General features: G+C 38.0%; 3 protein-coding genes across 5 annotated transcripts in view; 2 read left to right on the plus strand and 1 right to left on the minus strand.

The window, feature by feature from the left end:
- The window catches only part of kcnh6a (potassium voltage-gated channel, subfamily H (eag-related), member 6a), a 39,366-nt gene extending 29,377 nt beyond the window's left edge, over positions 1-9,989 (plus strand). The window contains exons 7-16 of one of the 2 annotated variants that reach the window (XM_082142309.1): positions 343-768; positions 1,870-2,287; positions 2,772-2,971; positions 3,254-3,506; positions 4,870-5,063; positions 5,168-5,264; positions 5,360-5,653; positions 7,839-8,019; positions 8,104-8,302; positions 8,632-9,989. In XM_082142309.1, coding sequence (XP_081998435.1) covers positions 343-768; positions 1,870-2,287; positions 2,772-2,971; positions 3,254-3,506; positions 4,870-5,063; positions 5,168-5,264; positions 5,360-5,653; positions 7,839-8,019; positions 8,104-8,302; positions 8,632-8,901 — 2,532 coding nt within the window. In that variant the 3' untranslated portion in view covers positions 8,902-9,989. Of the gene's footprint in view, positions 1-342; positions 769-1,869; positions 2,288-2,771; positions 2,972-3,253; positions 3,507-4,869; positions 5,064-5,167; positions 5,265-5,359; positions 5,654-7,835; positions 8,020-8,103; positions 8,303-8,631 lie in introns of both variants that reach the window. The other variant, XM_082142308.1, reaches the window with a different exon arrangement.
- Positions 9,990-10,737: 748 nt separating this feature from the next.
- On the minus strand, positions 10,738-17,533 carry dcaf7 (ddb1 and cul4 associated factor 7). 2 transcript variants are annotated; one of them, XM_082143273.1, is made up of 7 exons: positions 17,014-17,533; positions 16,497-16,655; positions 15,432-15,543; positions 13,680-13,798; positions 13,341-13,550; positions 13,134-13,251; positions 10,738-12,010 (listed from the first exon to the last, which is right to left on the minus strand). In XM_082143273.1, exons 1-7 carry the CDS (start codon positions 17,149-17,151, stop codon positions 11,835-11,837), a joined length of 1,032 nt encoding a protein of 343 aa, XP_081999399.1. In that variant the 5' UTR covers positions 17,152-17,533; the 3' UTR covers positions 10,738-11,834. The 2 variants fall into 2 exon arrangements, with proteins under 2 accessions (XP_081999399.1, XP_081999400.1); XM_082143274.1 differs by having other exon boundaries at positions 10,738-12,007; positions 17,014-17,532.
- Positions 17,534-18,787: 1,254 nt separating this feature from the next.
- Positions 18,788-25,154, plus strand: ccdc47 (coiled-coil domain containing 47). Its single transcript, XM_082166160.1, has 13 exons — positions 18,788-18,900; positions 20,606-20,898; positions 20,974-21,066; positions 21,152-21,326; positions 21,401-21,522; positions 21,620-21,685; positions 21,794-21,895; positions 22,807-22,917; positions 23,376-23,461; positions 23,580-23,638; positions 23,721-23,830; positions 23,910-24,077; positions 24,170-25,154. The coding sequence occupies exons 2-13, from the start codon at positions 20,614-20,616 to the stop codon at positions 24,248-24,250; spliced, it is 1,458 nt and encodes a 485-aa protein (XP_082022286.1). The 5' UTR covers positions 18,788-18,900; positions 20,606-20,613; the 3' UTR covers positions 24,251-25,154.
- Positions 25,155-26,480: the final 1,326 nt, after the last annotated feature.

Below are 26,480 nucleotides of genomic sequence, written 5' to 3' on the forward strand. Positions count from 1 at the left end.
GAATGTCATATACACCTAGGATGGCTTCAACGTGAGTAAATCATGGGCTAATTTTTATTTTGGTCTAACTATCGCTTTAATACTTTCTACTATCGCTTTAATAAATGCTGAAAAAGTATTGTTCATTCTTAGTTAATGTTAACTAATGAATCTTATTGTAAAGTGTTACCTTTATTTTATTTCAGCTTTATTTCAATTAAAAAAAAAGTAGTTATGAATGTTGTAGTTGTGAAATCTGCCAGCAAAACTGTTGACGATACTAACCTTGACCCTTTGCATCAATGGAATTTCAATTAAAGATATTCAATGACATCCTCTGAACATCTCTCCTTTTCTTCCCAGGTACTGTCACTCGGGGCAGATGTGCTTCCCGAGTACAAGCTTCAAGCTCCACGCATCCACAAGTGGACAATCCTCCACTACAGCCCGTTCAAAGCAGTATGGGACTGGATCATCCTACTCTTGGTGCTCTACACAGCCGTCTTCACGCCCTACTCAGCTGCCTTTCTCCTCAACGAGCAGGAGGACGAGAGGAGGCGCACCTGCGGCTACACCTGCAACCCCCTCAACGTAGTGGACCTGGTGGTGGATGTCATGTTCATTATCGACATCCTCATCAATTTCAGGACCACTTATGTCAATCACAACGACGAGGTTGTCAGCAATCCCGTTCGCATCGCTCAGCATTACTTCAAGGGCTGGTTCCTCATAGACATTGTGGCTGCGGTTCCCTTCGACCTGCTCATTTTCAGATCAGGTTCAGATGAGGTGAGGATTGTGATGTGCTAACTAGGTGGTAAATGAATATATGTATATGATATGGTATATGATATTTCAGATGTACAGCTAGAACAGAACGTACGATTGTTAAGCATTCTACCTTTAGAAGAACCACTCAGACTAATCAATGAATCATCTAGAATATTGATCGCAGTGTAATAATGTTGATTGTGTTTGGTATGCTGAATGATTTATTCGCATGTAGATTCTGCCATATTGAGGAAGGTCACCTTCACAGAATGATGAAACAGCAGCCATTTTAATAATTCATATGTTGATATGTTAATAATTCATACTTATTGCTAACTTCTTTCAGTAACAGTTTCCAGAAGTATTTCATTTGAAATCTGCCATTTTTGCTCTTGAAAACCAGAGTCTGATTATAGTGATAATTTTTTTTTATGAAAGTATGGATTTGCATATAAACACACTGGAAGCATTTATGCGTTTTTAGATTTATGTTTAAACTCACATTGACAACATTGTTCTTGAAAATTACGATCTTTTAAGTGCTTAGCAGCTCTCAAAGGGATATTCGTTCATTATTTCCTCACCCCCTTAATTAAAAGGCTACTTAAGCCATATGATAGATTTGTATGAGGAACAGACCAAAATGTGGGTCTCAAATCCTGATATCAGCCCTAGTAGTGAAGAGTTCATGAGAGTAGTAGTAATGTCCAATATGTGAATGAATCATTCTTTTGAGTCAGATCTTTTTTAATGAATCATTTGATCCAGTTCATAAATCTGGCCTGAATGACTTGTTCAAATCACTGACTGCAAAGCACTGCAGTTCACAGTTCAGTAGAGAAAATGTTATTTGTGAATAATGATTTGTTCCTCACATAAAGTTATCCAATCAATTCAGAAGTCTTTGGTAGTCTTACGGTGCTTTTTGGAAAACTTGACGGCTCAAGTCCTTTCATTACATGTACAGAAGTGGCTAGGACTTCTTCAGAGATTCCACTTATGTGTGCCATAGAAGAAAGAAGCTCATAAAAACCATTCCGCCACAACCATGCAGACAAATTAAAAATAAGAGTGATTGTTATGAAGTGCACACTAATCCTCTCAAACTCCTCCTTCCAGCCTCAAACCACCACTCTGATTGGCCTTCTAAAGACTGCACGGCTGCTGAGATTGGTGCGAGTAGCGAGGAAACTGGACCGTTACTCTGAGTATGGCGCAGCAGTTCTCTTCCTCCTCATGTGCACCTTCGCCCTCATCGCCCACTGGCTGGCATGCATCTGGTACGCCATTGGCAATGTGGAGCGCACCAGCTCTGCCCGTATCGGAGGCATGAAGATCGGCTGGCTGGACAACCTGGCCGACCAGATTGGCAAGCGCTACAATGACAGTGACTCCTTCTCCGGCCCCTCCATCAAGGATAAATATGTAACTGCACTGTACTTCACTTTCAGTAGTTTGACCAGTGTGGGATTCGGAAACGTCTCTCCTAACACCAACCCTGAGAAGATTTTCTCCATTTGTGTCATGCTTATTGGCTGTAAGTGCACTCATTATATATATTAGACATGATAACTAAGTCTTCAAATCTTAAACATTATTATACACTACCATTTAAAAGTTTGTGGTCAGTAAGTTTTTAAAACAAATTTTGTTATACTTTTACTCAGCAGAGACACATTCATTTGATTCTTAAAAAATTACAGTGAAGACATTTATAAAGTCGCAAAATATTTCTATTTCAAATAAATAGTGTTCTTTTGGACTTTCTATTCATCAAAGAATCCTGAAATAAATGAATAAGGGTTTCCACAAAAATATTAAGCTGCACAACTGTTTTCAACATTAATAATTAGAAATGTTTTTACTGTATTTTGATAAAATAAATGCCTTGGTGAGCATAAGAGACTTCATTAAAAAATTACCCTAAACTTGAAACGGTAGTGTGTATATAAATAAATAAATAAAAATATTGTTTGTACCATTCTCTTTGTCTGATAGTCTTTGATCTTTTTCCTTTCCAGCCCTGATGTATGCCAGTATCTTTGGCAATGTGTCTGCTATAATTCAGAGGTTGTATTCAGGCACAGCTCGCTACCACACTCAGATGCTACGAGTGAAAGAGTTCATCAGGTTCCATCAGATCCCAGGAGGCCTTCGGCAACGACTGGAAGAATATTTCCAGCACGCCTGGTCCTATACTAACGGCATCGACATGAACGCTGTGAGTTAAACCCACATACCCTGCAATTCAACCTGCAGTATTACAGTACATACAATTACTTATATACACCCTCCACAGTGTTCAAAGTATGGTGAGGGGGCTTCCAGGCCCCCCAACTGTATGTTATAAAGCTCCTCCATAGGAAAAAGTTTTAATTTTATGCTTTGTACTTGATATGCTACTTTTTAAACTCCTGGTCAGTTTCTAGGGGGTCGAATTTTATTTATTTTTTAATTGTTTTAATAAAAATGTGAAATTTCTTCAATATTGCTTTTCTCCCAGGTGTTAAAGGGTTTTCCGGAGTGTCTGCAAGCTGACATCTGTCTGCATCTGAACCGCAGTCTGCTGCAGAACTGTAAGGCATTCCGGGGGGCGAGCAAGGGTTGTCTGCGGGCTCTGGCCATGCGTTTTAAGACCACCCATGCCCCACCTGGAGACACTCTGGTGCACAGTGGAGACGTGTTGACCGCACTGTATTTCATCTCCCGCGGCTCCATAGAGATCCTCAGAGAGGATGTGGTGGTGGCCATTTTAGGTTGGAATTCTGTCTTTATCTTTTGCTTTATTCTTCATTAATTTGAACTCACTTCAGCTTGAAAATAAAGTTTAATTGCTGCCTTAACAACTTAAGTAAACCACATTTATTGTTTCAGTTTTGCACAGAAAGTTGATGTAACTGGATCTTATCTACTTATTTTTATATATTTTGTTTTAAAGAAATATCTTATGCCCACCAAACATTTATTTGATCATAAATACAGTAAAACACTACTATTGTGAAATACTATTACAATTATATTGTGTCAGCAGTGTAGGGTCCCAACATACAATAGGTTGAGGATCCACAAGGTTGAGGATCCAAATGCAGTATTTTATTAAAGGGCAATCCAAAGACGTAATCCATAAAGGTCAAAAGTCAAAGTCAAAACCATACACATGAAAAACGAAAGACAGGGCGCTTCATAAATTCTGTGGTGACAAACAAGACTTAGCCAAGAGTGACGGGGCTGTTTACACGACACCGCTTTTAACTAAAAATGGAAGACTTTTTATGCGTTTTGGCCGTTCATTTTTTATTTATTTTGCAAATGAAAGGATACAGATATTAACAGTAAGAAATAAGGGGGGCATACGGACATCATGATTCATCACAAGTAGTTTATAAGAATTACACAAATCAACACAGTATAACATTTTGTCATCATGAGAAATTAAAGGTTCTTTACAACAGACTCAAGGGTGATATATGTTTTCAAAGCATTTGTGGCATTTTCTTAAAGGAAGTAAAAAGGGACTTTATATCAGAGGAGAACATTCTAAAATTGTGATTACAGTGAATGGTTCTGGCTTTGTGAAGATGAAATTTACCCAGAAGACAAAGTAATAATACAGTATTATCAAGATTAACATCCTTAGAAAGAAAATTGGACAAAAAAAGATAGATTATGTAATTTGTGTCTATAGGCTTGTGCGTTCGGGAGAAAAATGCATATGTGTCTTTCTTTACAAAGTGACATCGCCAACTACTTGTCCGGCATGCATATACAGCATTTTCACAGATTTGTGTGGACGGGGATCGTTTTGATAAAGCTGTCATCTGTACAAAGAAAAAACGTTTCCGTTTTTAGCACATCATTGTCGTGTAAACGTACCCTGAATGAACAGGTGAGAACAATCAGGGATGATGGGACCGGGCAGTGAATTCTGGGAAATGTAGTCCATGCAGTGGTGCCAATGGACTAGTGAGGAGTGCCCTCTGATGGAGATCAAGGGCACTCCAGCTGGTGGATGTGACACCTACAGTATTTGGCACCCAATTGTGATTGTTCTTCTTTTGTCTATTTCTATTCTCTTCTAATTATTCCAACCTCCTGCCTCTCGTCCTGTTTTCACTGTAGGTAAGAATGATATTTTTGGGGAGCCCATCAGTCTATACGCCAGGCCAGGGAAATCAAGTGCAGACGTGAGGGCTCTGACGTACTGTGATCTGCACAAGATCCTGAGAGACGACCTTCTGGAAGTGTTGGACATGTACCCCGATTTCTCAGACAACTTTTGGAGCAACCTGGAAATCACATTCAACCTTCGAGATGTAAGCCACTCAAACACACAATACATTGGATGATAGCAAGTCTTTATTCATGTTTCTGTACGTGTTCTGTAATTATGTGAGTTACTGAAGCTTGTGTGTATCAGGCAGACAGAATCATGCATCAAACCCCAAGCGAGGACTCAGACTGTGGGTACCGTCGGCCCAGACATCGGAGGAACCACCTACAGCGAAATCGGCCTGGTAATGGTGCCTATCTAGTCTACAAGGGACACAACAATTATTTTGCTGCATTACTATACTATTTTGATCTTTCTCTTCTCTCTTACATCACCCAGATGGGATGGACCGAGATGGAATGGACACGTACCCAGTCCAGTCCTGTTCCCCTGTGGGGAACCATCGGGGGGCAATACCGCTTCCACACTGGGATGAGTTATGCAGCAATGCCAGTGCTGCTTCCCTGTCCAGTGAGGAGGACATGAAGCCCCTGGTGTCCGACCGAGGGGAGATATACTCACCAGGGACAGAGATGCAGGAATACTCCCATTCTTTAGTCAGCCATCTGCCCCCGGGCAACAGCACAGCTTCTGCCACAGGAGGAACACTGGGAGGGGCACATCCGTACACAGGTAGAAGGATTGGTGCTTCTTGAATCACAGCACACTGAACATAACATCAACCCCGGGTCATGAAAAATATGTGCCTGTGGTGACATTTTTGTAAAAATTTTATTACGTTGCTTCTTGTACATTTTGCGGCAGTTTCAAAGTGAAATTTCCAGTAAGTTTGATTCACAATCGATTTTCTCCAGAATGGATAAAAGTGACAGTGCCAATATTTTATTAAGCTGGGTCATGCATGTTCATGCACAGTAGTTCGGAAATAAAATGTCTGGTGAGTGCCGCTAAAAGGCTAAAACTCGATTGCGAATGAAAATAATGTAGATAACATAAAAAGTTAGGTAGAAGCAATGAGCCTCTATTGAGCCTGTGTTGCACCAAGTTTCGAATCCAACTTAAATCATGAAGAGCAGGTGGAATTCATCTGATCATGTGATCCTATGAAGCGAATAAAATAAAACAGATTTTACTGTAAAATAAAACACATTACTCTTAGATCGACTACAAAATTATACTGGTGTTCAAGGACAAGCATTAAGCTGGTTCAAATCATACCTATCTGACCGCTACCATTTTGTCTATTTAAATGGAGAAAAATCGATCATAACTCCAGTAAACTATGGAGTGCCGCAGGGATCTGTGTTAGGCCCTCTGTTATTCTCAATATATATGATGCCACTTGGAAATATTATAAGGAAGCATGGAATTAGTTTCCATTGTTATGCTGATGACACTCAAATATATATTTCATCACGGCCGGATGAAAACGCTAAATTTTCCAAATTGACAGAGTGTGTTAAAGATATAAAAGATTGGATGACGCGTAATTTTCTTTAACATCATAGGATGTCCTGTTACTTTATCCTCTACAGTAAAAGACCTGGGTGTTATACTCGATTGCAACCTGTCTTTTGAAAATCATATTTCATATGTTACAAAAACAGCCTTTTTCCACCTTAGAAACATTGCTAAGCTACGTAATATGCTATCAGTTTCTGATGCAGAAAAGTTAATTCATGCATTCATGACCTCGAGACTGGATTACTGTAATGCTTTATTAGCTGGTTGTCCTGCATCCTCAGTAAACAAGCTACAGTTAGTCCAAAATGCCGCCGCTAGAGTTCTTACGAGATCAAGAAAATATGATCAAATAACACAGATTTTATCATCACTGCATTGGTTACCTATAAAGTTCCGTATTAATTACAAGGTATTGCTACTGACTTATAAAGCCCTAAACGGCTTAGCTCCAGTCTATTTAACGGATCTTCTATCGCCCTATAATCCATCGCGCTCTTTAAGATCACTAAATTCAAGGCTTTTGGTCATACCTAGGATATCCAGAACCACCAAAGGAGGGAGAGCATTTTCACATTTGGCTCCAAAACTCTGGAATAGTCTTCCTGATACTGTTCGTTGCTCAGACTCGCTCTCCCAGTTTAAAACTAGATTAAAGTCGCATTTCTTCAGCCAGGCATTCATATAATCCTACAGTTCAAACTACAATCTGGCCTCTAGCTCATAAATGCCAGAGGAGAACTGGCCCCTGACTGAGCCTGGGTTCTCCCAAGGTTTTTTTTTCTCCATTAGGTCACCTGATGGAGTTTTAGGACACCATTAGGTCACTTGATGGAGTTTTTCGGTTCCTTGCCACTGTTGCCTTTGGCTTGCTCAGTTGGGGATATTTTGGGGATATTTAATTTAATTTTATCAATCAATAAATTCCTCTTGAAACAAACTTTGTTGTATTATTTTAATTTAATATTGTGAAGCTGCTTTGATACAATCTGTATTGTGAAAAGCGCTATACAAATAAACTTGACTTGACTTGACTCTTATTAGGGTACTGATATAACATTATTTTAAACAATACTCAAAAGTACTATTCATTTATGAGAAAAAATCTTTTTGGGAATTTTTATTAAAAATGATGAGGTCAAGAAATGTTAAAAAGGGAATCGTCAATATGCATGGATACGATCTAGAACATGCAAATACATTTAGAAAAATTAATCATGCCACCTTTCCCTTAGCCAGTGCAGTATGTATGTTTTGTACTTGGTAGAAGTATGCAAATTGGTATTTAGCTATTGTTTATTTTCTTCATCTGCAAATTTGTAACATTTTCTAATCATTTTGGTCTTCTCTGTCTTTAACTTGTCCGTTATTCTGTCATTCTTCATCCATACAGCAGCTCCTCTGAATGTGTCGGGGTTATACAGCTATTTGCCCGACCGCAGGGCCAGTCAGTACTCAGAGAGTCAGAGACATTCCTCTGCAGTGCAGGCCTGCTACCACCATCACAGCCCCTGTGTTGAGGACAGACCGAACCAACTGCAAGCCCGCCTGGAGCTGCTGCAGTCGCAACTCAACAGGTCCGACATCCTGAGAAAAAACAAGCTTTAAATGCAAAGTCTGCATTTGCCTTCAAACCTCTCTCTCACTCTCTCTCTCTAAAGACTGGAGACCAGGATGACAGCGGATATAAATGTGATCCTGCAGTTGCTGCAGAGGCAGATGGCCCCTGTACCCCCCGCCTACAGCGCAGTTTCCCCAGAACCGCTGGCCCACCCCGCTCACCCCACCAGCCTGTACACCACAGCAACGCACACCACTATGCCCTCTTTACAGATCACTGACAGTACATCGCCTGGCAAGGTAGGTTGAGATAGGGAGGGTGTGATATTTACCTGTGGGTACATAGATTAATCACAGTTATCATTAATGAGCAATGAAACAGTATAGCACAGGAGGAAACAGTAAAAGGAGGAGGAAATGAAGCCTTCATATAAAAATTGAGGTGCTCCTAATTAACTCTCTTTTGAAAAAGTTTTTTGATGACCCCCAAATATGACAATCCTCTTTCAGACTTTGGTAAAATAGCGACTGTAGCGATATAGACTGATCTCTGTTGTTAACCCTTTAATCATTGTAGTGAGCATGTTGCACGACTGTATTGAACCAAACCTCTTTTCCACATTACACAGAGCCCTGACTTGGACAGCTTCAAAGAGAAGTCTCCAGACTCTTTGTCCAGTGGGATCCACCTGACAGTTGCCTCCAATGACACCATGTCAATGTCCCCAGAGACAGAGCTGGCCGTGGCCACAGGAGAGCCTCATCTACAGCCCCCGGGACTGCTGTGTAGAAGCCTGCGCTTCCCATCACTCCCGGACAGTCTGGAGAATCCAAGCACACTGGAGGGATCACCAGAAATCCAGAGGCACATGTCCGATCCAGTCTTACCTGGAAGCTAGAGGCCAAAAACAGACCACTGTCTGTTCTAAGACGCATATACACCACATTTTCATGGTTTTCCTTTTTTTAATATGCTCAATATTGCACTTCTGCAATAAATGCATTCATGTTACTCATTAGTTACAAGGGCGTCCAGTAGAGAAAAAGTAGATTTCTCTGAATCTCTGAGGTGTTTTGTCTCATATCCCTTCTCATTAAGAGCAGGATTTTTTTCCTCTGATGCGAGAGTATTTGGTAACACCTCTCAACTTTTTTGTTATCGAATACGAAGAGAAGCACAGTTGGTATTAAAGACAAGATCAAAGAGTCAAAGAGAGATGCTACATTATGATCACTTGACACCATCATGTAATAATTGTAAATTTTTTGTCTGGTTTGAGATTTGTCTTTACGTTCTAAACTTCATCCTGTCTTCTTGCGTCAGCTGTTATTTCGAGGCAGATCCTCTGAGGCAGCAGCATCACTGAAACCAGGACGAATATGACACATATACCTGGGCTTTATGAATTGCTTGTGTATACTGATATTGCAAATGTGCTTGATTTTCTTTTCAATGTATAGATTTTATAATTTTAAACTATTATATATATATGTATAATATATATATATAGTGTGTGTGTGTGCGTGTGTGTGTATTTAACCCAAATCTACTGTATTACTACATCAAATGACTTTAATGACTGGCACAAAATCAATCTTTGTATATTTGGATTCAGTAACCAAATGGGCATGAATTCAGGGTTATGAAATGATATTTCTGTCACTGAAGTGGTTATTTTAACTGCTGACGGGTGGTGTGACTGTGTGTGGATGTGTTTAGACTTGCGATGTGTCTCTGAGAATTGTCTCACAAATTCTTGACGTTCTGATTGGAAAGTGAAGGACTGCTTTTGTAAATCACGTTTTGAGATGAAATCAGTAAAGTTTATTTCACCTCTGCAATGTAAGCAGATGAATGTTTGTAAAATGACTAGAAACCTTTGTTGGACTGTGAAGGTTTCCAAAAGCACACAACTGTCATTATTCATATTTTTTAGATTAAATGTTATTTATAAAGAAGTACTAATGTTGTACTGGGTTTAAGCTATCAATATTCTTTGTCCTTTTTTTCATTGGTCTGTTTTTCTTCATTTTAATTTTTACTAGAGATGCACTGATATTAAAATAGTCAAGCTTATAATTATTTTCAATTAATAATCAGCGTTTTAGTACTTTATGCAATATACCATTATAGTATTTATTAATATTGTGAATTATCTTCTATTTAAATTTTTTGTCTGTTTTAGGAATTTTGTATATATTTTTTGTAATATTTTTATTTAGCTTTATTTTTGTTTCAGTTTTAGTACTTTAGCCTAAACTTATTTTAGTTCGTTTTTTGTTGTTGTAGTTTACGTTTTTCTGTAGTTGTTTAATTTGAGCTTTAATCCAATACCAAAAACATTTTAGTTTTAAAGATAACACTGGTTACAAGCGATAGCTGGCTAATATTACATAATATTTATGTATGTATCCAGCACACATTTACTATTTTATCTAAATAAAAGTTTTTTAAATGCTACAAGTGAATTCAACATAATGAACAGTATGAAAAATGGATATCTATTGATATATTTTCTAAAGATTATATTCAAGTGTTATTATTAGTATTTATAAACTGAGCATTAGATGATAGAAATTATCATCAAGAAAATTCAATCAAAATAAAAGAAATGAGCATGCACGATTTAATATCTAACCAAATAAAACAAATCTGTAATATCCACCAACAATCAATATATTGAGCACCAAAATGTGAGTTGTCTGGCCATTACAATTGAATTACCACTGTAAGCTTTATGAAAGAACAAGAGTTTATTAAGTGAGTTTATTAATAGAAAAGCATTATGGCTGGACACAGAGAGAACTACTTACATATAAGCACTCCATCTAAGAGTGTGAGGTGAGGATGAAGATCCCACACAGCCTTGCAAACTCACTTTTGACTTGGGTCTTGACCGAAGAGTGGCGTTACTACTACATCATATTTGCATAACAACAGAACAATGCATAACATGAACAGACCAAATGACTCGCAATGCAAAATGATTCTTGAAAAGTGACACGTTTGTCCTACCTTGTACATAATATTTATATATGTATACAGTACATATTTCACTTCAAGCACAAGCATGCTGAAAGGGGACTTACTTATTTTGAAAACTAACATGGGAAAAATATAACAGGAGCTTTCTCACAATTAGTGAGCAATAATGCATCTTTAAATGAAATAACATTTTGCTCAAGATATCCTCCACTCAAACACTGACGTCAACAATGCAACTAACCGCTATGTGAGTTATGAGCGTGTCTGAAGAACTATTATGAATGTTTTGCAGTGACGTCAAGCATTTTTCCCCATACTACGGTATTTAACAGTTTCCAAAGCTACAAAAAATTAAATAAAATGGCACCTTCCTGAAATGAAAAGAAAGATCTGAAGTTCAGAGGCTCTTTAAAACTGTATCAATCTTTGAAGTAATTACATCTTAATAAAAGGGTTGTTTGGATGTCCATGTTGGCAAATTTTTACAATCCTAGTTTTTACCGGTCAAACTTAATAAACATGTATCTCTCCCAACACAAATGGCCAAGAATCATAGTAATTACAGTTGTGTTTAAGATCCCATAATGAGGACTCTGGGACAGCAGGTAGGAAAACAGACCAATATAATGTGCAGAAACACAGATGCTCATTCACACCGTCTCATTCTTCCAGACAAAAGTTGTACACACATTGTTCAGACCGTTGTTCCCATAGGCCCGTTCATATCGTTTCCCGCTTGAAACCTCTAGACCTCAGGAACTTTAGAAAACAAGTCTCTGCTTTAATAAAGACCCTTTTCCAGCAATGCCCCCCACAGGAAGCACAGGGGCCCTTTAAGCTTCAGCTCTACACCCTCAGGATCTCCAGACAGTTGTTGTAGCAAATGGCGATCCAGTCGGGCTGAGTGGAGGCCCACTGTACGTTGTTGATCTCTCCCTCGGCCGTGTAGGCCAGGATGGGGTCCTCGATGGCCCTCGGCATCTGCTGGATGTCCCAAATCAAAGCCTGGTGATCGTCCGCTACAGTGGGATTTAAAAGAAAAGGGGGGCCAGGTAAAGAAGACTTATAATGAAACAGCACTGTCACGGCTGCTGTAGTCTTAAGGCTGTTCACACCAAGGACAATAACTATAACGATTTAGTTCGAAAAATCCACATCAGAACTATAACGATAACGGCATAGAGAAAAGATATCGATGGAATCACTTTCAGAGCAATTTAGCCAAGCTGATGAATGACAAAAACATTGACAGCCAATCAGAATCCATCCTGCTTTAAAGAGCTCGAGCATTTAAAGTTGCAGCTGACAAAACTGCAGCGCATGCTTAGAATAAACAACGATATCATCCGCTGGTGTGAACACTAATATTATATCGTTCTTGGTGTGATCAGGCCTTTATACTGACGCAACAAAAACATCTCAACAATAAGGATAACAGAACTGACACATTCCCTATCGGGCCATTCATGAATTACAAAGTATGAAAAAAAGGCTTTGCACTTGTAAACAATGTATTTTATTATTATTATTTGAACATTTGGTCCAAATAGTAGCCTATATAAACTATTTACGCAAATTGTTTACACACACTCACTCTACCATTCAAAAACTCGTTTTGTTAGACGTTTTAGTGTTTTTGAAAGAAGTATTTTATGCTTACCAAGGCTGCATTTATTTGATAAAAAATACAGTTAAAACAGTAATATTGTGAAATGTTATTACAATTTAAAATGACTGTTTTGTATTTGAACATTATTTTAAAATGTAATTTATTCCTTTAATGGTAAAGCTGAATTTTCAGCATCATTACTCCAGTCTTCAGTGTCACATGATCCTTCAAAATCATTCTAATATGATGTTTTGATGCTGAAGAAACATTTATTATCATTATCAATGTTGAAAACAGATGTGCTGCTTCATATTTTAATATCAGGATCCTTTGATGAATAATTTTTTTTTGGATCAAATCGAAATGCATTCTTGAATAAATGAATAAACGCATACATTATTTTTTTATTAAATGACCCCATTTTTATATTTGTTTATTTATATTTATATGTACACACACACACACACACACACACACACACACACGTACGTGCAGACACTGTAGTATGTGTGTATGTGAACGGGCTGGTTTCTAACCTGCTGTACATATGTGGCAGGAGGAGTGTGGCGCCCATGCGATACCGTTCACACAGGCACGATGATTATTGAGCCGAGCCACTGGCGTGCATGGCACACGCACGTCCAGAATCACCACCTGACAATAATACAACAGCAAAAAGTGAGGGACATGAGTAAAGATGAGGACAAATGGACTAATAAAGTAAAATGGACTAAAAGAGAGACCTCCATGCCATCCATGGCCATAGTAGCCAAGTAGTTGGGGTCCTGTTTGTTCCAGCACAGGCGCAGCAGCGGGTGGTGTTGAGGGTCCTCGTAGATGATGGTGCTGTGCTCCAGGTGCCGCAGATCAAACATGCGCACGGATCCGTCGGCACCCACAGACGCAAACATATCCCGACCGCCACCCGCGCGGCTGAATGCGATGTCATACACCTTAAAGTCAACACAAATGCTTGATTTATACAAAGACAGCAACAAAGTACACAAAAGTAGAGTGATAGAAAATGGCCCGCCAGTTAAAAGATGAGAATCTGAAGTCCTTAAGGGCAAGTTTTAACTCACCTCCTTGTCGTGAGCGATTAGCTGTGTTTTGACATGGCCTGACACCAGGTTGACTCTTCCCAGAACCTGTCCTGTCTCTAAACCCCAGATCGTGCAGGTGGTATCAATACTGGAGGTGCCTGAAAAAACAGAAAACACACACATAGATGATGACAACCTGATAATCTTTTGAGAGGCAAACATAAAATTTTTAAAATTTTAAAATTCCTCCCAAACAACAGTGTTATTTAGTATTATTTATATACTATTGGCAGTTGGGTAGCACTGTCGCCTCATAGCAAGAATATCCACGGTTCGAGACCCGGCTGAGCCGATATTCGCTATGATAATGCTTAAAGTGTGTAAAATAAACTTAAATAATATTTTAAATGATATAACCAACATACACTTTTCACATTCTTTTTGTCAGAAGAAAGCATCCCTACAACAGAGTTGCTGAGTCCGTAGCCATTTTCAAGAAACGGCTGAAGACTTTTTCGGCAACACTTGATCCATCAATACTAACACTTTACTTTCTATTCTATATCCATTATCTTTAAAAATAAAATGAAAATACACATACTGCGTTAGATTAAACTGGGAAGAGTCATAGCACTTGCATATTGTTGTCCTATTGTTAGTTTAACTGCTTCTATTGTTCTCATTTGTAAGTCGCTTTGGATAAAAGCATCTGCTAAATGAATAAATGTACAAATAAATCTAAACTTCTGAAAATGAACAGCAGTGTTTTACTCTAGCATAATAAGTGTCATTTTAACATCAGTGTAACCAAGGGGTTTAGGGTTTCAGGTAGGCCTACATTAGGATTATTTAACAACACACACTGAATAATCAAATGTAAAAATAAAATGCTGCTTAATCTTCACTGTATGAATTAATGTACACTGATTCTTATTAAAGCTACAAAAGTTATTCAGTCAAAAGCAGTGAGTGTCTTTGTCTTTTGTTCATGACCCCAATTACTGCAAGCCGACGCGATATGCATATCACAATATGTACATTTGCGATATTTTGATATATTGCGCAGCCCTAGAGTGGAGTTTGCATGTTCTCCCCGTGGTTATGTGGACTGGACATGCCAAATTGGCTGTAGGTGTGAATGTTTGTGTGCGAGTCCCAAGCTATGTAATGGGGAGGGTTGGGGAAAAACCTGGCAACCTAATATATACACTATTATGGTAGCTATTAATAGTAATTTGATGTGCTTTTGTTATTTTTATTAGCTTTCTATTAACTTTTATTATTACTTCTATTTAGCTTATAGTTTTAATAATTTTAGTAATTCAACTAAACTTATTTTAGTCAGTTACCAAGAGAACATTTATTAAAGGTGCTCTAAGCGATGTCACACGTTTTTTTAGGCCAAAACATTTTTGGTCACATACAGCAAACATCTCCTCACCATCCGCTACAGGCCTGTCCCCTGAACACACCGTAAAAAAAACGGTCTCTATAGACACCCCAGACTCCACAAACGGCAACAAAAACAAACTGGACCAACCTGCACCACGAAACATAATAAACTGCTCCAGCCAATAACCGACAAGAAGGATTTGGGGGTGGAGTTTGGGGGGTTAGAGCGCGGATGAGGAGGAGGGAGGGTCTAGCTAGCCTCCGTTTTGTTTGACAATACTTCGAACGTCAACAAGAAGTGACGTCACCCAACATCACTTAGAGCACCTTTAATGGAAATTATTTTTAATCAATTTAAATCACAGCAAAGCCAAACAGGCTGACTACATGTTCTCTTACCCAGAAGATTGGGGTCCACTTCATTCCAGTCAAAAGAGGTCAGAGGTGCGCAGAAATCAGAGTTCTTGTTATTATTCAGGAGACACTCCAAACGAGTCTCCGTGTCATTCACCTGACAACAAGATACAGACAGTTCACTTCATTTAAGTGTCACTACAGTTCTGCTTCACAGTATTAAAGCTAGAGAGTCAAATAAAATTGACTTTCTTGCTACACATTCCTGGTCTTATTGTGAACAATTTATCAGTGCATATTTATTTGAAATATGAGACATTTCGCCAAGAAATCAATTACAGATGGATTCAATCAAGTCCTGACCAATCAAGCCACACAACATAGAAGTAAAATGGGTTGTGAACATCATTTCATGTTCACTTCTCAAATTCAATAATCGATCTTTAAATCATAAGACATTTCAGTGTCATATAAGTCAATGTGTAATGCAATTTGCAACTTCTGTAATTTGAATTATTTCAGAGTGAAACAATATTCAGCAAAAAACAGCTATTTGCGTAGTGACGTAAGTGGAAAAGGAAAGTTGTATCAGAGGAACCCCATATATAACCCCATTATATTAGGCGTCTTTAACTACTTGTTAAAAAATAAAATTGTTAGATACAATGTACTTATTGTGTTCATATTGTACTGCAAAACACTTTTGCTGCTATTGAGGTGGGATACGGGTAAGGTTAGAGACAAGTTTGGTGGTATGGGTAGATTTAAGGGTCAGTTAAGTTGTACGGCAATGGTCAACAAATTACAAACAAATTAATTAGAGCTGTAATTACAATGGAGGTATTTTTAAAATAAAAGTACAATGTAAAATGTATGTACACAATAAGTGTGTTGTATCAAAAGATTAATTTACATGATAGTACATAGTAGATAAAGCCACTTAATATAAAGTGGGACTCCATGTGTTGTGCATTGATGAATGTTCACAGTAAGACCAGGGACATGCATTAATATGCATTTTCATCAGATGTTGTCTTGAAGTGCAGTCAATCATTACTAAAGTCTGATTATGTGTAACAGAAGAGTGTCTGCATGGTTCCCATAGCGTACCCTCCATATGCGCAGATAGTCTCCGCTGGTGGCCAGCAGATCTGGATAGACGCCCTTGGTGTCGGGGATCCACATGATCTTGGTGGTGGGGTACGGATGATCGAAAGTGTTCCTGCATACAAACTCTGAGCTCTCCTCCTCAAGACCCACCAGCTGGACCTGAACATCACAAAACAAACAGCTGATGTCCACATCACATTGGACCTACTGGATTCATGATGCACGAGTTTCTGACAGCTGTCAAACCAGGACTCACAAAACAGATACAAATAACAGTTTGGTTAGTTATTTTAAAGCAATCAGGCAAAACACTTATGATTTATGTTCAAGGAATACGTTTGTGCTCTATGGAAGTCATCCATATCAAACATTATGTTACTGGGATTACTAAATCCCGTTCAACTGCACCCATACATCATGTTCAAATACACTTCTCTATGATAGGATGTCAGCAGCCATAAGAACACAGAACAAAGTAGAGATATAACGCATAGCGATCTGGGAACTCTTGGTTCACCTTGTTGTTGTATTCCTCAACGAAGCTGCCGAGCGCCAGCCTAAAGCGCTTGTCGGGTCTGACGCTCCAGTTCATGGCATAGACGGTCCATGGCGCCTCGTATTTGTAGATCTCTTTTCGTTTACCGTGTAACGACATGTTCCAACCCCTTGATCAGGTCGGCGAACAGCAGTATTTAGAATTAGGTCTTTACGAAGAGCTAGATTTGCACCGATCGCTGAAAGAGGCTCTTTCAGCGAAAAATATAGTCTCGGGTTTCTGCAGCGAGAGACAAAGAGAATGTCATAACAATCTCCCTCCGCAACGGCCGCGAAAACGAAGCGCCGCGCTCTCACTGCGACGACACAAAACCTAATCAACCTTAATCAAACACACAGATTACCATCCAATATTCAAGATTGTGTGTAGCTAAAGACCCATGTTTTTGCTGTGCCCCAACGGTTTTAATTCTAACTTTAGAAAGCCCTAAATAGGCCCGACCTCTCAACGGCGCATTTGGTCTCAGGATGTGCGTGTTTCAAAATAAAAGTCCCTCATAGAAAATGGGGGCTGAGCGTTGGAGTTATTTATAGACTATGTTGCTAGTTGACAATTTTACTTTCACATCATATAGGGCAGGTTTTTCTGAATTTTCAGCTGTCCCCTTTAGCCTTGAAAAGCAACAAAGTGTGCAATATATATCTGACTGTGGCTCAAGAGATAGATTAAAAATAGTTAAAAAACCCCACAAAAGAACAATATTTAAAATCCTAAATATAAAAAAGAAATAGCGGATTCATGCAAGAAACAGTAAAACAATGGTCAATACCAATTATGGATGCCCAATATTAAGCATAAAATACAAAACAAATCTAGTTCAAAACGCAAATATCGATTTTTTTTATTTTTTTTATTTTTTATTTTATACCATTTTCAATAATAATTAATATTATTTCTTGGGATTCTCTGATAATGCATATTTAGGGTTAATCATTTATCAGAGCGTTAAACAGAATATTTTTGCATTAAACAATATAAATTTACAAACTCAATTATGGAACAATAATATGCATATGACAATATACACAAATAACGTAATTAAATCTCCATTATATCTATAATTTTAATGCTTAAACAGTTTAATGTGTATAAAAGAAACAATCGCATATTCAATACAATAAACAAAAGCATAATCTTCAGACATTTAAGGGGGGATGCAAGGAGAACAAATTGAAGCATGTACAAAATCTTAGAAGGAAAGAGTTACATTAAGTATTTTATGGATGCTAAATATTTACATTCATATTTAAAACCAGATAAAGAGGGTTTATGGTTATTCCAGTTGCTTTTATATGATATTTACCCATAGTAATAATAATGTTTAACATAAATGACATCTTTTTTGAGAGATCTTACTACATAAACCAAAACATGAAATAAATGAATAGCTAAATTTAATAATTAATACATTTGTAAATACATTTATTTACAGGATCTTTATAGCCAGCTATAAATATCCTGTCAGAAATGCAATGTGACCGGGGAAGAAAAAAATAAATGTTTAATGGTTATAGGCTCTTCTAAGCAGAATCCACAAAAATTTACTACAAAACGGAAATATTTTCCGTAAAATTTCAGCAGCAGGATAAACATTATTAATGATTCTAAACTGAATGTCGTTCATTAGGTACAATTGGCGATTTAAGATAATTAAAGAAGTATTTGATTCTAAATGTTTCATTATCAAACATTGTAACTCTTTCTGGTGCAAACCACCATAAACAAACGCCCAGATCTTTTCGCAAAGCATTGTGGGTATAGTCTGTCAGATGACCCTCGCCTCTCCTGTGAGAGATACAGCTGCTGTCACACACTGTTAGCCACTGAAGGAAACACCGATATTTACAGGTACGTCTTCGTGACTTTTGCCGTTATCGGTGACTTTTCGTATTAACCCTGTGAGGTGAACTGATCGACGCAGCCACAGTGGCGCAGAAGTGTGTCGTGGGCTTTCTGAGGTTGATCGTGTAGCAGCCACAGCTAGCGAGCTAATTAGCTATCATGGAGCAAGACTCATGGGGGTTGGGGTAGAGACCGGTCCGAATAGCCTTTTCTCATTCGATTTGAAGAGTTGTTAGATTTGCCCGACACGACACGCCCGACACGCACGGAAAATGTCAGGGCTTTTTCTAGTAGTTTAGCGAGGAATTGGCTCTGGTACGACAAGCTTTTCCGAGTTAGAGGTTACACATGGTTAAAATTTAATAACAATTCCGTCAGCTCGGAATCTAGGGTTTAATATTTCGAGTACTTATTCCAATCCCAGCCTTGTAACAGGTGGAGGATGACTTGACACCCGGTTATAGCTGTTAACTCACATTACAAGCTGCATGTATCTCGTCGTCTTGGCAGAAGCTATTAGCTACTGTCCTGTCGGGATTTACACACAGTGGATTGGATGCTTGTACTGTCAATTATTCTGAATATGGACTCAAACCAGTGAAGAAATTAAATGGAATTTAAGCTATGGGGCCCAAAAAGCCTTTGTAATAAGTTCCTCTGTTTTTTATGTTTATATCTGTTTATGTTTTTATAACATATACAAATTTTAATATGTAACATACATTTGGTTTTTTATTGGTATTTTGTATTTTTTGCGTAATTTATGAATATAGCCTCAGGTAACTTAAGTTTGCATAATCTTGTAAGACGGTTAGTGTCCACTGTCCATAAAGTCCATAGGAAAAGAGCGAATCAGCTTAGTGTATGGCCAACCAGTCTTTGCCATGTAATTAATAAAGACTTTCAGCCAATTAGAAGATGCTTGTTTCATTGAACATCTGAGGCTTAGGCTTCGACGATAAGACTCTCAAAAGACTGACCTCCCCCTTCCTGCTGGTTCTTTGTTTCTCCCGTTACTGTTTCAGTATTAAAACCATTGAACCAATTTGTATATGTTAATCATCCTGGGGCCCATTTGAAATGATTATTCCTTCCATTATGTGTGTTTACTGCACCGTTAATCATTCATTAATACACACTGATAATCATGCCATACACGCAGTACTGTTAGACATTAGGTCAAAATAATCTTACTTTTATGTGTGTGAGGAGGAATTGCTTTAATTTGCTTAACAAGTTTTTTTTAGTTTTTAACAAAGAATTATGTCAAGTAAACTTGTTTTTAGGCTTGACTCTTTGCAGTGTAAACATTAGTTTTCTTGGTATTAGAAACCAAACAATCAAGTCCTGTTTAACTTTAGCATACAGCATTCATACCATAGGCATAACTGAATGGGAAATGTTTTTGGATACACACTCCAGGGCCATCTAATCACTTATTAAATCAGTAATAGTAAATGTATGCTATTTTCATACATTTACTCTGTGTTGTTCATTTACACCATTAACATTCATGTTAGTCTGTACCAACAAATATGATTGGATATACACTACCGTTTAAAAGTTTGGACTTGTAAAAAATATATATTTTTTAAATATAAAGAAATGTTTCTTGAGCACAACAACATATTAAGATGATTTTGAAGAATCATGTGACACCAAAGTGTTGGAAAAAAACATGAGTACAGTTCATTTGTCATTTACTGTGCAGGTTGAGCCATGAGGCACCTGGTCTTCCTCCTCCCAGCCCTGCTGCTCCTGTTGGCCCTGCCGGACACTAGGGGGCGCTACAACGATGACTTTGATGACGGTGAGGACATCGCTGAGTTTGATGACAATGACTTTGCTGAGTTTGAGGATGTCGGTGAAGACCCAGCAGTCGATGTGGAGAAAGAGCCACCCCCGCGGGCAGCCCCCTCATCCACACCCATAGAGGACGACGAAGACGAGGCCACAGTGGAGAACGAAGACGGCCAGGATGAGTTTGAAGATGGCGATGCACAGGTAAAGATTCTTATCTCCTCTCTTCTACAAGTCCAAGTGAATGAATGATTTAATCTAATCTGATCATTGTTACAGGAACAAGACATGTACAGCAAATATGACAACGAGGAATTTGAAGGCTACGAGAAGAGCAACCCTTCATTCAAAGACACTCTTATATACAGAGAGGTAAAAAAAAAAAAAAAAAAAAATGCATTTGACCTTCACAAGCACTTCTGGTATCCTTAGCTAACTGTGTGTTTGTATGTTACAGGTCCCAGCACACCTGCAGAACAGCTGGGAGAGTTACTACATGGAGATATTGATGGTCACCGGTCTTCTTGCCTATATTATGAACTACATAATTGGCAAAAACAAGAACAGCAGGCTCGCTCAAGCCTGGTTCAATTCCCACAGAGAACTTCTCGAGAGCAACTTTGCCCTCGTGGGTAAGTGTAACTCTCGCTCCACTTTGTTTCTTCTTCTTATGGCGTTTTCTCTGACCCTGTGACTTTATTTTTAGGGGATGATGGTACCAGTAAGGAGGCCACCAGTACGGGGAAGCTGAACCAGGAGAATGAGCACATCTATAACCTGTGGTGCTCAGGACGTGTTTGCTGTGAGGGGATGCTGATTCAGCTTAAGGTAGCACGTGTGTTTGAATATGAGAGAAAAAAACACATTGTTTGATATGTGTATTCACTATAGTGTCGTTGTCGTTGTTGTTGTTGTTGTTGTGCAGTTTCTGAAAAGACAAGACCTGCTGAATGTGCTGGCCAGGATGATGAGACCAGTCTGTGATCAAGTGGTAGGCACACACAAACTCTGATGTATTAACATAGACTGATTACAAGTAGCATCTCAAATGGATGTTCAAAATGCTGTTCCTCTTATTCTCGCTCTTCATTTTACACAGCAAGTTAAAGTGACTCTGAATGATGATGACATGGACACTTTTGTGTTTGCCGTGGGCAGTCGGAAGGCCATGGCACGGCTGCAGAAAGAGATGCAGGACCTGGTTAGTCATAAAGGATTTAAACATTTTATACAGAATAGAATATTATGTACACTACTGTTCAAATGTTTGGGGTCAGAAATGAATAATCAGTACTTTTACTCTGTAAGGCTATGTTCACACTTAGCGTCTTTTTTCAAACTGCCAGCGTCTGTTCTACATTATAACCCTATGGAGTAAACCGTTTTTTCAAAAAAGTCCTGAGCGCTTTTTTAGACGCCACCGCCGGCGTCTTTTTCTGCAGCTCAGAGCGTCTTTTTAAGTTGAAAAAAGTTCAACTTTTCTGAAAAGAACGCCCTACGTCAAGCGCCTTTTTGACAGCTGACCAATGACAAGCGAGTAGCGAGACCTGTCGTTTCCATAACAACAAGAACAACTGTCTGTCGTGCACCCACAAACGTCTTTGTGAACCGACATTCTCCTCCCCGGTAACTTCAAAAACCAACGCAAGAGCCAACTTTCTCTTTCTCGACATTTTTTGCATCACACAGCACTAGGCTACTGTTCCAGCTGTTGTTATAGCAACAAAAGACGCGCTCGGCTGCTATTTGTAACCGAACGCTGCCAGCGTTTTTTTTTGCTAAAAAAACGCCGTTGTCAACTTGTTCTTGTCAAAAAAGACGCTAAGTGTGAGTGACAGTAAAAACTTTTACAATGTTCCAAATAAATGCTGTTCTTTTGAAATGCTGTTCCATTCATCAAAGAATCTTGAAATAAATTGTGTGTGTGTGTGTGTGCGCGTGTGTGTGCGCGTGCGTGTGTGTGAGAGAGATTGATTACATATACAATTTGTTTGTTTGCAAATTGAACTACAGTAGTGCAGCCAGAGAAGTGTTATTACAAGTTTATTTAGTAGTTTTAATGTGCCAGGAACTGGTCTGTGCTAACTTTATTCTTTCTTGGTTTCTTTACAGAGTGAGTTCTGTGGTGATAAGCCCAAATCAGGGGCAAAATATGGCCTTCCTGAATCTCTGTCCATTTTATCAGAGATGGGAGAGGTTACGGATGGAGTGATGGACAGCAAGGTGAGCTGAACATCAGAGGTTCCCAGTCATGAGACAAACTGGATTCTAAAATAAAAACACTGTTGTAATTGTTAACTAAATCTATAAAAAAATTAAAATAAAAAAGCTAAAAAAAATATTAAGAAATTAGATGGAAACACTTAAATGAAACCTAGAAATGTTAATTTGGCCTCTAACTGAAAAAAAAAGGTTAAGTTGTTGTACTAAAATGACTAAAACTAAAACTTAAAATATGTTAAAGCTAAATAGAAATGTATAAAAAAAACTAATAAAAATCAAATCAAAAACACTACAAATTACTGAAACTAAAATTAAAATTAAAACTGAGCTAATTTAACATAATTAAAACTATAATAGTATTTAAACATTACTAAGAAAACACTGTGAAATGTATATTTATCCTCCTTCACTTCTCAATGTCATGAGTCAGTACTTTATTTTTATTGTTCTGTTTTCAGATGGTACATTACCTCACCGGTCATGCTGACAAGATCGAGTCCATCCATTTTTCGGACCAATTCTCTGGTCCAAAAGTTATGCAAGAGTAAGGCTAAGAGTTTTTCTTATTCTTCTAGTAGATGTTATTACATTATTCCACTATGTTGGAGGAGCTCTTACTGGTTAATAAATGTTAATGCTAATGGTTTCTAAATTATTTTTAGGGAAGGTCAGCCCTTAAAGCTGCCCGAGACCAAGAAAACACTGCTGTTTACATTTAATGGTGAGTGAAATTCATAATCCACAAATTTCTGTACTTGCATGACGTTTGTCAGTCTATTAATGTGCTGTGCTGTGCTTTACAGTGCCTGGGATGGGTAACACATCTCCCAAAGATATGGACAGTCTGCTGCCTCTGATGAACTTGGTGATCTACAGCATCGACAAGGTCAAGAAGCTCCGCCTCAACAGAGAGGTGAGTGCACACGCACAATGTGCATAACAACATGTTGAATTAGTCAGGGGTTAATGTGAAGCTTTATCTGGGTGTTTAGGGGAAGCAGAAAGCAGACCGGAACCGTGCTCGCGTGGAGGAGAACTTCCTGAAGCAAACCCACAATCAACGACAGGAGGCCGCTCAGACGCGCCGCGAAGAGAAGAAGAGAGCGGAGAAGGAGAGGATCATGAATGAGGAGGATCCTGAGAGACAGCGCCGCCTGGAGGTGAGTGTGTGTGTGATTAAAAAGTGGATATTTTCTCTTATTGTGCCGTCATCTACATCAATACAAACTTTTCTCTTCCCTCTGTAATTCAGGAAGCCGCCCAACGTCGTGATCAGAAGAAGCTGGAGAAAAAGCAGATGAAAATGAAGCAAATCAAAGTGAAAGCCATGTGAGACACACACACACACACACACACACACACACACACACACACACATCCGTTCATAGTCATTAGAGAAAGAATCTACTACTTCCACACCTGCTAATATACACTCTTCTACATGAATGTGCATGCCATTTGATTGGCTGCTATTGCACCCATAGAAACACTCTGTCCAATCAGGAGAAAGCAGCTGGTTGTTAAGGACTATGTCTGATCTTTAAAAGACAACTGGATTGGAGATGGTCTGTTTGAACATGTTTTAGTGTAGCAGTCATTGAAAGCATTTGTTTTCTGCATAATTGCATGGCAGCTTTTGTTTGCAATATGATCAAGAATGTTGCTTTTTTGTTGTTGTGATAAACTGTGATCATCTTTTGGGCCTCATTAAACCAACATGCCACTTTAGCCAACCTTTTCCAATTCAGTTGTCTCCTGGAGTTCAGTGTGAACCCTCCAAAGCTTTGTCGAGAGGACCTGTGCATTCATTTCTACTCCCAGAGATCTAACTTCATCTTGTGAAAGTTTCAGCTATGCTTCTTTTTATAGTAAAATCAGGGAGTGTTTTTTTAAAAGGAACTGGGAGAGTAAGAAAGCTATTTTTTGTACTACAGTGCTTCCTCACCCCTATTTCTAATGATTGCAAGCGTTTTATAGATGAGTAATAGGCACATTATCATTGTCTTTCAATCTTTCTCTTTTTTTTATGAGCGAAGGCCTGCTGTGAATTGTCAGTGTAGGCAGCACAAACTCCTTTATATGTATTTAACAGAGATGAAATTTTAATTTATGTTTAAATTAATAGTCAATCAGTGCATCAATGAGCTTATGTTTATGAGTGAACATTGACCGTAACCCTTTTTTCTGTAACATTTGTTAATGAGACGCTAAACTAAATAAAACATTCTCTGAAAACATTTTTCTTCTCATTGTCTTGGTCCTTTTTTTTTTTTTTTTTTTTTTTACTTTTAAATCTCATTTGATTCAGATCTAAAATGTATTTAAAAAAGTGTCAATGGGCTAAGTTTCATATAAAGCTATAATAGACCTCATGTTGCTAATTCTTTTATCAATTTAATCAATAACAAATATTTTTGACCACATTTATTAGAAGACCATATCATATTTGTAATATCATATTCACTTTTTTTTTTGTCATTTATTTAGTTTTTTGCACTGATGGACCAATTAAAATGTGAACTAGAAATGGCACAGTTGTTTAAAAATGCTGAAAAAAAGGCTGACTACAGCATCTGAAAATACAGATTGTCACCGTATATCATTTTACCTAATTTCTAGATGTTGATTAGTAAAGTCTGTGGATGTGTGCTTCAGTTTTCTGGAGACATACACTACCCCTTAATAGTTTGGGATCAGTAGTACTTTTTGATAGAAATTAATACTTTTATTCAGCAAGGATGTACTTATTTGGTCAAAAGTGACAGTAAAGATGTTTATGATGTTACAAAAGATTTCTATTTTAAATAAATGCTGTTCTTTTTAACTTTCTATTCATCAAAGAATCCTGAAAAAAATTATCACCATTCCTACAACACTACTGAGCAGAACAACTGTTTTCAAACATTGATAATAATAAGAAATGTTTCTTAAGCAGCAAATCATCATATTAGAATGATTTCTGAAGGATCATGTGACACTGATGACTGGAGTAATGATGCTGAAAATTCAGCTTTACCATCACAGGAAAAAAATTACATCTTAAAACATACTCAAGTATAAAACCGTTATTTTAAATTGTAATAATATTTCACCAAATTAGCCCAAACCTTTGAATAAAAGTGTAATTCAGATATCTTCATGTAAACTATCAAGTTCTATGTGTTTACAAGACAATTTTCAAAATCAGGTTTATTATTTTTCACATGTAGAGACAAACAAAAATGTGGCTCCTCTGATAATTAACAAATCTTTGATGAGAAGTGTAAGTGCACAGTGTTTAAAACCTTAAAACGCTCTTCTGTTCAAACACAGACCGTTTTTGCTCACTGAATTGATTTTAAAGTTACATTTGATGTAAATCTACACATTTTCTTCTTTGTCTATTACTGTGGATGCAAAAGTTACGACTCACACAAAGTGGATCCAATTTTTACAGTTCTCCTTCAACTGCCAATATTGCGACATAATGTTGAACAATGTTTAGCTATCACATTCAGTTTTCCTGTGTTAAGGAAGAAGATGAGAGGTGTCACAAACTCAGATATCTGGACCGTCAGTATCAG

This window comes from Leuciscus leuciscus, assembly GCF_965113295.1.
Source record: "Leuciscus leuciscus genome assembly, chromosome: 1".
In the NCBI taxonomy this organism is placed as follows: Eukaryota; Metazoa; Chordata; class Actinopteri; order Cypriniformes; family Leuciscidae; genus Leuciscus; species Leuciscus leuciscus.

Coding starts and splice junctions, on each gene's coding strand:
- ccdc47 (XM_082166160.1), top strand. CDS start 20,614: ATGAGGCACCTGGTCTTCCTCCTCCCAGCCCTGCTGCTCCTGTTGGCC. Junction 23,639..23,720: donor ACTGCTGTTTACATTTAATG/GTGAGTGAAATT, acceptor TGTGCTTTACAG/TGCCTGGGATGGGTAACACA. Junction 24,078..24,169: donor AGAGACAGCGCCGCCTGGAG/GTGAGTGTGTGT, acceptor TCTGTAATTCAG/GAAGCCGCCCAACGTCGTGA.
- dcaf7 (XM_082143273.1), bottom strand. CDS start 17,151: ATGTCGTTACACGGTAAACGAAAAGAGATCTACAAATACGAGGCGCCA. Junction 16,656..17,013: donor TTGAGGAATACAACAACAAG/GTGAACCAAGAG, acceptor TGTGATGTTCAG/GTCCAGCTGGTGGGTCTTGA. Junction 13,551..13,679: donor TAATCGCTCACGACAAGGAG/GTGAGTTAAAAC, acceptor GTTGACTTTAAG/GTGTATGACATCGCATTCAG.